Genomic DNA, 13,030 nt, shown 5'->3' on the forward strand with positions numbered 1-13,030 from the left:
CAGTCTGGTAAAGGTTATAAAGCCATTTCTAAAGCTTTGGGACTCCAGCGAACCACAGTGAGAGCCATTATCCACAAATGGCAAAAACATGGAACAGTGGTGAACCTTCCCAGGAGTGGCCGGCCGACCAAAATTACCCCAAGCGCAGAGACGACTCATCCGAGAGGTCACAAAAGACCCCAGGACAACGTCTAAAGAACTGCAGGCCTCACTTGCCTCAATTAAGGTCAGTGTTCACGACTCCACCATAAGAAAGAGACTGGGCAAAAATGGCCTGCATGGCAGATTTCCAAGACGCAAACCACTGTTAAGCAAAAAGAACATTAGGGCTTGTCTCAATTTTGCTAAGAAACATCTCAATGATTGCCAAGACTTTTGGGAAAATACCTTGTGGACAGATGAGACAAAAGTTGAACTTTTTGGAAGGCAAATGTCCCATTACATCTGGCGTAAAAGGAACACAGCATTTCAGAAAAGAACATCATACCAACAGTAAAATATGGTGGTGGTAGTGTGATGGTCTGGGGTTGTTTTGCTGCTTCAGGACCTGGAAGGCTTGCTGTGATAGATGGAACCATGAATTCTACTGTCTACCAAAAATCCTGAAGGAGAATGTCCGCCATCTGTTCGTCAACTCAAGCTGAAGCGATCTTGGGTGCTGCAACAGGACAATGACCCAAAACACACCAGCAAATCCACCTCTGAATGGCTGAAGAAAAACAAAATGAAGACTTTGGAGTGGCCTAGTCAAAGTCCTGACCTGAATCCAATTGAGATGCTATGGCATGACCTTAAAAAGGCGGTTCATGCTAGAAAACCCTCAAATAAAGCTGAATTACAACAATTCTGCAATGATGAGTGGGCCAAAATTCCTCCAGAGTGCTGTAAAAGACTCATTTCAAGTTATCACAAACAGTTAATGCTGCTAAGGGTGGCCCAACCAGTTATTAGGTTCGGGGGGCAATTACTTTTTCACACAGGGCCATGTAGGTTTGGATTTTTTTTTCTCCCTAAATAATAAAAACCATCATTTAAAATCTGCATTTTGTGTTTTCTTGTGTTATATTTGACTAATGATTAAATGTGTTTAATGATCAGAAACAGTTTGTGTGACAAACATGCAAAAGAATAAGAAATCAGGAAGGGGACAAATATATAGTGGTGTGAAAAACTATATATATATATATATATATATATATATATATATATATATATATATATATATATATATATATATATATATATATATAAAGCGCTTCCCGATACATTTTACCCTCACACCCCCTTGGTTTGAGAAGAAGTATGAAAAAATATGAGGTTAACGCAGAATATCACCAATTGAAGCTTTATGAATAATGGATACTTTATTCGCCATCAATAATTGTTTTGGTAAAGCCATACTCAGTGTAATCCTCCTTCCATTTTCTAATTTTTTCACGACTAGCCAGGATTATATGAACGGTAAAAAAGTAACAGCGAAGCGAGGGTGACTTATTGAGGCAGGCAGGCGACAGCTCAATAGCTCGCAGGCTCGATGTAGTGCGCGTCAAGTCGATCTAAAATGCAAGATCAGATTCGAAAAAATATATCTTTTCAAGTTCTATTTGGATGTAAGTAGGTTCTATTTAGTCGAGAGAAATATCTTTGGTAGGAATGTAAGTTGAATTTAATCTTTAAATTTCTATGGTGAAGAAAAATTAATGCAATGATGACTAAATTTAACTTGCATACCTACCAAACATATTTGTCTACTAAATAAAAATTACTTATATTTAAAATTTAAATAGAACTTGAACAGATACGATAATTCATAATACCCACGCAGCAGTAAGTGCACGTAAGAGCAGGAGTCATCCGTTTTAACAAGCAGTGTATTGCACTGATATGAAATAGCCTGCCCATTTAATTATTTAGGAATGGATAGATAAATTAAGATTTTGTACAAATAATGTTTTTCATTTGTTTTCCTCGATGGATCCTGGCACCCCCAGCAACAGCTGCTCGCACCCCAAAGGGTTTATAAAGTATTCACAGCGCATCACTTTTTCCACATTTTGTTATGTTACAGCCTTATTCCAAAATGGATTTAATTCATTTTTTTCCTCAGAATTCTACACACAACACCCCATAATGACAACGCGAAAAAAGTTTACTTGAGAGTTTTGCAAATTTTTTAAAAATAAAAACATTGAGAAAGCACATGTACATAAGTATTCACAGCCTTTGCCATGAAGCTCAAAATCGAGCTCGGGTGCATCCTGTTTCCCCTGATCATCCTTGAGATGTTTCTGCAGCTTAATTGGAGTCCACCTGTGGTAAATTCAGTTGATTGGACATGATTTGGAAAGGCACACACCTGTCTATATAAGGTCCCACAGTTGACAGTTCATGTCAGAGCACAAACCAAGCATGAAGTCAAAGGAATTGTCTGTAGACCTCCGACACAGGATTGTCTCCAGGCACAAATCTGGGGAAGGTTACAGAAAAATTTCTGCTGCTTTGAAGGTCCCAATGAGCGCAGTGGCTTCCATCATCCGTAAGTGGAAGAAGTTCAAAACCACCAGGACTCTTCCTAGAGCTAGCCGGCCATCTAAACTGAGCGATCGGGGGAGAAAGGCCATAGTCAGGGAGGTGACCAAGAACCCGATGGTCACTCTGTCAGAGATCCAGAGATCTTCTGTGGAGAGAGTAGAACCTTCCAGAAGGACAACCATCTCTGTAGCAATCCACCAATCAGGCCTGTATGGTACAGTGGCCAGACAGAAGCCACTCCTTAGTAAAAGGCACATGGCAGCCCGCCTGGAGTTTGCCAAAAGGCACCTGAAGGACTCTGACCATGAGAAACAAATTCTCTGGTCTGATGAGACAAAGATTGAACTCTTCGATGTGAATGCCAGGCGTCACTCATCACCAGGCCAATACCATCCCTATAGTGAAGTATGGTGGTGGCAGCATCATGCTGTGGGGATGTTTTTCAGCAGCAGGAACTGGGAGACTAGTCAGGATAAAGGGAAAGATGACTGCAGCAATGTACAGAGACATCCTGGATGAAAACCTGCTCCAGAGCACTCTTGACCTCAGACTGGGGCGACGGTTCATCTTTCAGCAGGACAACGACCCTAAGCACACAGCCAAGATATCAAAGGAGTGGCTTCAGGACAACTCTCTGAATGTCCTTGAGTGGCCCAGCCAGAGCCCAGACTTGAATCCAATTGAACATCTCTGGAGAGATCTTAAAGTGGCTGTGCACTGACGCTTCCCATCCAACCTGATGGAGCTTGAGAGGTGCTGCAAAGAGGAATGGGCGAAACTGGCCAAGGATAGGTGTGCCGAGCTTGTGGCATCATATTCAAAAAGACTTGAGGCTGTAATTGCTGCCAAAGGTGCATTGACACAGTTTTTTTTTTTTTTAATTTTTAATAAATTTGCAAAAACTTCAAAAGGGAACACTTAATCATCACAGGCTAACACCAAGTCAATGAAGCTTCAGGGATATCAATCTGTCCAGTTAAGAAGCATAAGTGATTGTGAATCTATATAAGAAACATCACCTGGATGCACTAGGACATATCATCAGTGATGTATCCTGAGGTCATCAGGCGTTTCGGGTCTCGCAACATCATACACCCTCGCTCAGGCGACCCAGCCGGGGTTGATCACTCCCCAACTTGTATCCCAGTAGCGATCCACGGATCGGCCCTCTTCATCCAAAGCCACCTTGAGGCTTTCTCTGCGGCTTCACTTGCGGATTTAATGGCCCTCTTCTTGGCTGCTTCTGTTATGCCCAACCGTGTGAGGACTCTACAGAGTGAGCATCCTGCAAATCCTCTGCAACCAATTGCTATGGGCTCATAGAGTACCCTCCAGCCTCTGCCCCTGCACTCCTCCACCAGCTCCTGGTACTTGGCACGTTTCCAGTCACTAACTTCCTCGATACGTTCTTCCCAGGGCACCGTCAGTTCCAGCACGATCAGCTGTTTTGAGGCCTCAGATGTAATGATCATGTCTGGCTGGAGTGGTGTTGCTATAAAATTTGCTGAGGGAATTTTAGCTGGTTTCCCAAGTCAGCCTGCAGCTGCCAGTCAGAGGCTGTGTGGAAGAGGCCTGTTGTTACTGCCTTTGCCTGGGATTGCTCTCCCGCTTTAACGAAGGTAACTGACTTCTTAGGGCCATGGAGGAGTTTGCTTGTCTTGATGGCTGCAGTCAAGCTTTCAACAACTGCCTTGAGCACCTTGTCATGGCACCACCGGTAGTGGCCGTCTGCCAGTGCCTTAGGGCAGCTGCTAAATTGATGTTCTACAGAGCCTCTTCCTGAACAAAGTGGGCAGGATGGTGTCTCACTCTTTCCCCAGACGTGGAGGTTTGCTGGGCTTGGCAGGGCATCGTAGACCGCCTGCACCAGGAACCGGACACGAAAAAAATCTCCCTGCATAATGTCCGACCATGCGATCCTTCGCTGGAGAGTACTCTCCCACCTTGTCCATGCACCCTATTGCCGAAGTCCTACTGCCCTACACACTCTTTCTTCCTCCACCCCTGCTCGGACCTCTTCCTGGAGTAGATGGATTCTCTCCTTGCCCTGGGCCTTGCCAACCTGGGTCTTCGGGAAGTAGCCCAGACCTGCTCTACCTGTTGCCACGGTGCCAACCACAGCCTTCTGTCTCAGGCGTGACTCTGCCACCTCCACAGCCTTTTCCGCCCTCTATTTCCTGCCTGTCCTCACCTCAATGCCAGCTGCTGGCACCTTACAATCCTTGGAGTCCCTGTACTGTAGGGCTTCTCTGGTGCGTGCTACCATGAATTCTTCCGTTAGGCCACTAAATGGTAGCTGCAGGATTTTCCTTGTTTCATACAGTGCTGCACTGGCGAGGCTGCGTGGGAGTCCCAGCCACCTCCGAAGAAAGCGGATGATCTTCTTTTCAAGGGACTCAACTGTTGAAAATGGGACTGCATATACCAGCAGAAGCCATAGGACCCGGGGCAGGATTGAATGCTGATAGATCCAGATTTTAAACCTACCAGGCAGGCCAGACCTATCAACTTTGGTGAGCCATGTCCCAAGCTCCTGTGTGAATTTCTGAATGGCAGCTGTGTCTTTCAGACTTGAGTCAAAGATTTTCCCCAAACTCTTGACTGGCTGCTCTGTGATGGATGGGATGACTGTTCCCACAATAGCAAATCGGTACTTATCAGTCACCTTCCCCCTTCTTCAGCACCATGGACCTTGACTTGGAAAGCTTAAAACTCATCCTTGCCCACGTGATGAGTTTCTCAAGTCCTTGTAGGATTCACCTGCTCCCTGGGACCGATGTTGTCGTGATGGTTGGATCATCCATATAGGCTCTTATCGGGGGGCTGTCATATACCCGAGTTAGTCGGGGGCCCTCTACATTCTACCTCGGCTGCCTTGAACAACTTCTTTTGCTCTGGTGCAAATGAAAGTGACAACAGGTGCACTGGAGAGGCAACAGCAGGACAACCCCCAAAAAGGGAATGGTTTTGCAGGTGGCGGCCACAGACAGTTGCTCTTCCCTTATCCTTCCTGACTGATTCTTAGTTTTGAGTTTTGTTAGTGTCCTTGTCACTACTGGTAGCATAGGGTGGTACCTGAAGCTAATTCAGGTTGCCCAGGTAGTCCAGCTCCACCAGTATGGTGTATTCATATGGGCAGAGTCTCTCTGCACAGCCTCATGAGCATGACGGTCAAAATTAGGTCATAACTTGCCTTTTTCCAATACAGTATGTGAAGTAAACTCCAGCTTATTTTTATGAATGTGGCTTGATTTGTGTAACTGAAAAGAGAAGAACCTATTGTAGAAAACTCCAAAATAAATATGAACTGGCAGAATGCAAAAGTAATGTATTGGTAGTGGTGGCTCTGTGGCTAAGGATTTCTACTGGTATCTGGAAGGTTGCCAGCTCAAATCCCATTACTGCCAGAAGGCATACTCCTTAGGCCCTTGTGCAAGGCCCTTAACCTGAAAATTGTTCCAAAGAGCTGTAAAAGTGCCGACCCTGCACTCCAACTTCCAGTGGTCATGTGAAAAGACAATCTCCCCTTGGGCATTAAAGTACATCAAATCAAAATCAAAAATATTTAATTAATAAGCAATGTCACAGCTTTTAAAATACACCCATGTACCAACTGTCTCCTCACTATAAGCGAGCATTTCATAAAATAGAAATGTTGTAAATCAAAGTCTGATATGAACTGTCTGTGTAGGGCCTTTCTGCGTGTCACACCACTAGATAGGAGACAACAACCTAGACATTTTATTTCAAATCACACTGACTTACAAACCTGTTGGACTGCTAACAGGAATACACCTTAACTTTAAACGGGGCATCCTGTCATCATGTGTAATCTACAATTCTCTGCCAATTAGACAGAATAAGTACTCATGTGATGACATCTCCTGAAAAACTAAACTGTCTGTAGAAGAGAACACTATTATTTCTAAAAAATGTCACACTCTGAACATTTTCTAGAGAAGCTTAGCTCAATAGGCACTATACAAACTGCTGGAGTTCAACACAAACACCAAGTCGTATATTGACAGTTGTAGTTTCTTGTAGCCTACCTGTGGGATTAGATGGAGTATTCAGGAGGGTTTTCAATAGTTTCATATCCTTTATGTTGTGTATGTAAATTGATTCCTCCAAACACACTATCAGCCTCTGAAAGAAAAAAAAGAAAGCAAAAACTTCTGTAACATTCTTTCATGTGAGCCCCAAACACTAGTGCCTTATTTTATGATACAAACATTGTTTATAATATACTGTATATGTTATACAGGAGCTGAAAGTGTCCTACACTCCCGAATACTCAGATATGCTCATGAGAATGTAAACCTTCTGGGTATTGTGATGGTCTGGGATGGCTCCGAGCTCCCTTATCACTTCCTTGAGCTTCTCAAACCTGTAACTGCCAATAGTCACCAAGATGAGCCGGGCAAATACGGACACACACGTTCAGCAAGGGGATGGTGCAGTAGTGTCAGTGCTTTTATTTCAATCCATGTTCAAAAGTGCAGTTCTTCAAATTCTTCTTTAATAAATAAATAATCCAATAAAACCAAAGTGTCCAGATGAGGTTAAAAGCAATAAATAAATTCCATAAAAACTAGATTAAAATCATAGGCAGGAAGCAGTTCTATAAAATCTCACAAGACCTGGTGCACCTTCTTAAAACCAACATCTTTTCCGCTAACCTAGATAGGATCCTGCAGCCAGAGGGATGTCCTATCAACAGGCACAACCAACCTTTTGACTGGCTCGGGAACCTGCTGCCATCACAGGCTCCCAGCAGGGTGCCACACCGAGCCTCGCTCTTTCAACTTCCGCTGTCATTCTTCGGCCTTGCTAGAGAGTCCTCCTGGAGCAGTTGGTCACTCCTGTTCCCCAAATTGCTCAGCAGGAGTGAAACTCGGTCCCCTCTGAAGCAGAGGTCACATGCTCCTCTCCTGTAAGACTCTACCCAGATGCCCGTCTCCATTCTCTCACGCTAGTTCTCTTCTCCTGATCCTGCCATCTTATTCACGTCTTTTTAACAACTGTGTCTCTTTTCTGTCCCCTTCTCTGCTGTGCAGGCTCCCCCTTTTATGTCGGATTGGGTGCAGGTGTGATACACTGCTACTATACCTCCAAGGTGAGAATGAGGCACCTGAATGATCCCCTCCCCTTTGCATGTGAATGCACGATCAACCAAGCACCCAAGTCATGCCCGCAGCAAAGCGTGCTCGCACACAACAACACTTGATCAGAGTCCGATTTTTTATTTAAAAACTGCACTGCACCACAGAACTCTCACCACAGGTACACGTGGAAAAAATGGAGATTTGACTTAAAACTGACTGCCACTTATCATTTACACATCACACATTGACATAGGCTATATGAATGTAAAATATCAATAGATTAGTGAATAGGCAGCATGGTGACAGTGGTAACACTGTGGTCTCACAATATGGAGACCAGCGTTCACGTTCATGGGGCTCCCTATGTGAAGTTTTAATGTTCTCCTCGAGTTTGTGTGGGTTTCTCCCAAGTGCTCCTGTTTCCTCCTACAGTCCAAAGACAGTTAGGTAAAATGACATTGTTAAAAAACTGGCTGATGTGTGCATGCATACAGTCAAACCCCCATCATGGATTGGTACCCAGTCCAGGAATTGCTCCTGCCTTGCACCTGATGCTTGCTGAGATATACTCCCGTTTTTCTGAAACCCTGCCCTAAGATAAACAGGTTAAGAAAATGGATGGAGTAGTCAATTAAGAGCCTATAATAAGCATCCGTTCAGTCATCCAATTTTAAACCTGTCTGATAAGCTTCTAAGTTTTGATGGGGCCACAGCAGCGTTGGATGCAAGACAGAAAACAACACCATGCAGAGCATCAGTTGGAAGCTACCAATTATATAATAATGTATTTAAACGTCCTTTATATAGCATACACATCTGAAACTTTTTGGTGTTCAAGAGGTTAAATAGAGGTTTAAAATTACCTGTGGGACAAAAAGCTTTGAAACAAGTGACAAGGTGCTTCGAGGAGATGAGGGTTGCCACAAAATGTACCACATAACATAAAAGCTTTAAGTGCTAGTAGAACAAAACCAAAACAAAGTTCCAGAATGTTATCACCAGCTTCTTCAGTCACCACTATTAGTTTATCATTTAAGTTTAGACTCATCAAGTTCAACTTTACATCACATGAACAGAGAATTTCTAATTTGCATGTTGAAAGAACATTATGATTTCTATACAAAAAATTTCCCTTTGACCCAGGACTGAATGGGGGCACCATGCATGAATACAATAAAGGTTAAAACAGAAAGATGCCGTTATACAAACGTTATGTCCAGCAGCCATACTACGTGCAATTTAGGTTATCCTCCTGAAGCTAAACATGTTCTGGCCTGGCCAGTGCTTGGATGGGAAATCAACCAGGAATAAAATCTTGGGTTGCTGCTGCGAGATCAGCAGGGAGTGCTTACCCCGAAAACTGAATTGGTACCCCAATGCTCCACTGCAGTGACTGGGACACTGTGGTGTAAAAATAGTGCTGTCCTTTAGATGAGACATAAAACTGAGGTCCTGACTGTCTCTGGACATAAAAGATGCCTGGGCACCCTTTGTAAAAAGGAAAGTGTATCCTGATATCCTGGCTAAACTGCCCACCACGGCCTGGTCATTCTGGCCCCCTAATCATCCCTTGTCTCTTACTGGCTAACTACCTCTCACCCCTTTACCATCTAGCAACTGATTTAGGGTCAGTATAGTGGCACCAAATGGCTGCTACACATAAATTACTGTATGGTTGAATTGGCGTACCACTCACTATAAAAACCGCTCAGGGTATCAAGAGAAGCACTATATAAAATATAAGGAATTATTATATTGAAGTGCTCCAAACTGAATGACACCAACCATGGATTAGGTATCATTTATATCTGTTAAGGACAAAGGGAAAGTTGGGGAACATGACCAGGCCACAGGCCAGAGTTCTAGACCTGTTAAAAGTATTGGAGGTGCTGAACAGAAAAAAAAAAATTTTATTGCAGTGTGGATTTGAAAATGTATGACAAAATTTAGTGGGGATGGTGAATGAGACCAGTGTTTCCACTCATGCAGGACTTGGGGTTGATGAGCTTGTTTTTACAAAACAGTTGGAATAAACAGTTAGACTAAAGATTGAAATGTAGGGTTAAAGAAGAAGTCATCCCACAAAGGACTGATGAATATAACCTTCAATTGTGCCTCACGACTTGGCTGAAGTGATGACTAAAGTAAGATTTGGACAGACAGTTGCTAACAATGCCCTAGTTTTAACAGGGAAATACAATCTTGCTGTGTGTAGTGAACTGAACAGGCAAATGGGAGCCAGTAATGTTGCTTCTGACTGACTAAGGAATTAACTTTTGCTAAACAGGATTTTGGAGCCTGGTCATGCAATGGGAATGGTTGTGTATAACAAAAATGTTTAAGAAGGAAGCGCTTGTAAGCTTTGAATAATATTGTTACACTGCCATTGAAGCTTACATCCAGCAGAGTTTCAGGTTTGCCACAATGTTAATCTGACACCTAACTGTAATCAACAACAGCACATGAATGGAATGTGGTGATGGCAAAACTGTGGTCTTCATTCACCCTGCTTAAGCTAGAATGTACAGCCTTCTACTCAGCAACACAATGCACTTTAATGGATGGTATATAGGGACCGACATCCCTGCCAGGATGGTCTCCCTTCCATTGCCTAGCCGGAAGACATAGGTGGCAAATGGGCACAATAGCCAGGAGGGTGGCAGATGTCAGCACAGAAATGGGCACGCTGGCGTCCGGCAGGGTTAGACCAAAGAACAATATCTGGCCAGAAGGCCAGTGTGACAGAAGGACATGGGGAGATAATTTGTATTCCTTATAGGGTTCCCCTGATATTCCAGATAGCAGTACATCTGGGTCGGGAATCTCACACAGACACCCACAGGGCATGATGGAATCTTTAGCCCCATCCTGTTGGGTTCCATGGAGGCAGCCAGCAGAAGCTGCCAGGATTAATGATCAAAACTTTGTGGGGCTTCCATTTGACCTGAAAGTACTTCCAGTGAGTTGTGCCCTAGCACTGGAACTACTCCAAGGCCCAGTATAAAAGAAGCCACTCAGCCTCATCCAGGGGAGTTGGAGTTAGGTGTGGAGGATGGACAAAGCTCACCTGGGAGATGTGAAGGAGAGAAAAAGAGGGAATTGTATTGTGCTGTATTGCATTTATTCCACTTTTGGAGCCTTTGTGTAAGGTATTGGTGTGCTACAATGCCCCCTATTGGCAACAGCACACATACAGCACTGTACTATCAGACAGGAAACAATCTTAGCCCACAATACAAAAGAATGCTTAAGGAAGTAGTACGACACCTCTCTCACTGACAAAACCAATGTAACCAGGGCTTGGAACCACCCATTTACAGTAATCGGGAAAGCAGACCAAAACCAAAGGAGAGATGTGATCCAAGCCAAGGTCCGAGGCCTAGAGGAGGAAGGGCAAAAGGAAAGAGCCACAGAACTGATATCAGAAGGAGCCTGGAAGAAGTGGAGCCTGCCAAAGTGGAAGATCACATGGCCAGAACTTTGAAGCACTTCTGTATTCCTTTCCTGCTCCCATCAGTATATCCGCCCCCCCTCCCCGAGTATACACAAGTGGTGAATTAGGGAGGACCCAATGTGTAAGCTATGCACGGGGACAGAGGCACGCTGGCATATATACTGATGGGGTGCAAGATTGCCTTTAGCCAGGGAATATATAGATTTCACCCGTGACAAGGTTCTGGTAAATATTTCAGAGCAAGCATCCAACCTACATTAATACAGGTCCATCTATCCAGTTCTTGGAGGAGGATGGTTTCTTCCCTTCTGTGATGAAGACCAAGAAGAGCCTTTCGCTGCTGGTCCAATCATGTGAGATGAGGGTGGACATGAGCAGGAAGATACATTTTCCAAAGGTAGTTCAAACAGCTCTAAGGCTTGATATAGTCATATGGTCAGAGGAGGCAAAGAGAATCATCTTGATAGAAATGACTGTTCTGTGGGAAGATGGATGCAAAGAGGCCTTGGACAGGAAGCCCACCAAGTATCAGGATTTGGTCCAACAATGCAGGGACAAAGGGTGTCATGTCTGGCTATTTATAGTCGAGGTAGGTTACAGGGGAGAAAGAAAGTACTCTCTCACCTAACAGGTCTAAATGCTAAAATAGTATTTTTACAGGAAACCCACTTACTAAGCAAGGATCAGTTCCGGCTGCAAAAAAGACTGGACTGGCCAAATGTTCCATTCTAGTTTTATGAAGAAAACTAGAGGTGGGAATTCTCATACATAGAACTGTACCATTTGTAGCATCAGATGTAGTATTGGATCCTGAAGGGAGATATGCAATGGTCATGGGAGACTTATCTAACTGTAAAATGATTTTGATAAATGTTTATGCACCTAATGTTGATAAGGAATTTATACAAAATTTATTTGCATCCATTCCCAATCTGAACACTCATAAAGTTATAATGGCTGGGGACTTTAATTGTGTTCTAAATCCACTTTTAGATAGGACTTCCTCCACAGGGGGAACGGCATCTAACACCGCAAAGATAATTACAAAGTTTATAACTGATCACAACTTATCAGACCCCTGGAGGTTTTTAAACCCAAATTCAAGAACATATTCCTTCTACTCACCAGTACATCATTGCTACTCAAGGATCGATTACTTCTTTATAGACAATAACTTCTTGCCTAAGATTAAATCTTGCAAGTACGATGCTATTGTTATTTCTGACCATGCACCTATGATCTTGGAGCTGAAATTACTAAGCCCCATACACTCACCCGCAGATGGCCTCAACCCTTCTATTAGCTGACGAGAATTGTACTGAATTTATATCCAAACAAATCAAATTCTTTCTAGAGACAAATACATCCCCCGAGATCTCTGCAGGAATACTCTGGGAAACTCTTAAGGCCTTCTTAAGAGGACAGATTATCTCATATCTTTCCCACAGAAATAAATCCGAAGCCAAGAAAGTAGCAGAGATAAAAAGCGAAATTACTAAAATAGATGAAGAACATGCCAGACTCTACATAGGAGGAGGCAGGCTTTACATTCGGAATTAAATCTCTTGACAACTAAAGAAACTGAACAACTAATCTACAAATCCAGACATCATTACTATGAACATGGAGAGAAAGCTAATAAGCTTTTAGCTCAACAAATTCACAAGCAAGAAGTGCAACGCAATCTCGTAATACTAACACAACGGAGATAAAATCATGAACACAAAAATATAATGCACACTTTCAGAGACTACTATAAATCCCTATATACTACTGAGTTTAAAGAAGACAATACACAATCTAATGCATTTCTGGATACATTACAGATACCACAAATAGACGCTTTAGTGTGGAGGAACTTGATAAACCTCTGTTTATCAGAATTACTAGATGCTATAAAGTCACTCCAAGGTGGAAAAGCAGCAGGCCCTGATGTCAA

The 13,030-nt window shown here is 43.3% G+C and overlaps 1 protein-coding gene across 4 annotated transcripts in view; it reads right to left on the minus strand.

Annotated features, from left to right (window-relative positions):
* The window catches only part of wipi1 (WD repeat domain, phosphoinositide interacting 1), a 72,880-nt gene that overhangs the window by 44,484 nt on the left and 15,366 nt on the right, over nt 1-13,030 (minus strand). For all 4 annotated transcript variants that reach the window (XM_039739875.1, XM_039739874.1, XM_039739877.1 and 1 more), the window contains one exon: nt 6,582-6,678. In XM_039739875.1, the coding sequence (XP_039595809.1) occupies nt 6,582-6,678 (97 nt within the window). The remainder of the gene's footprint in view (nt 1-6,581; nt 6,679-13,030) is intronic.

The sequence above is a fragment of the Polypterus senegalus genome, chromosome 17 (genome assembly GCF_016835505.1).
Source record: "Polypterus senegalus isolate Bchr_013 chromosome 17, ASM1683550v1, whole genome shotgun sequence".
Taxonomy (NCBI): Eukaryota; Metazoa; Chordata; class Cladistia; order Polypteriformes; family Polypteridae; genus Polypterus; species Polypterus senegalus.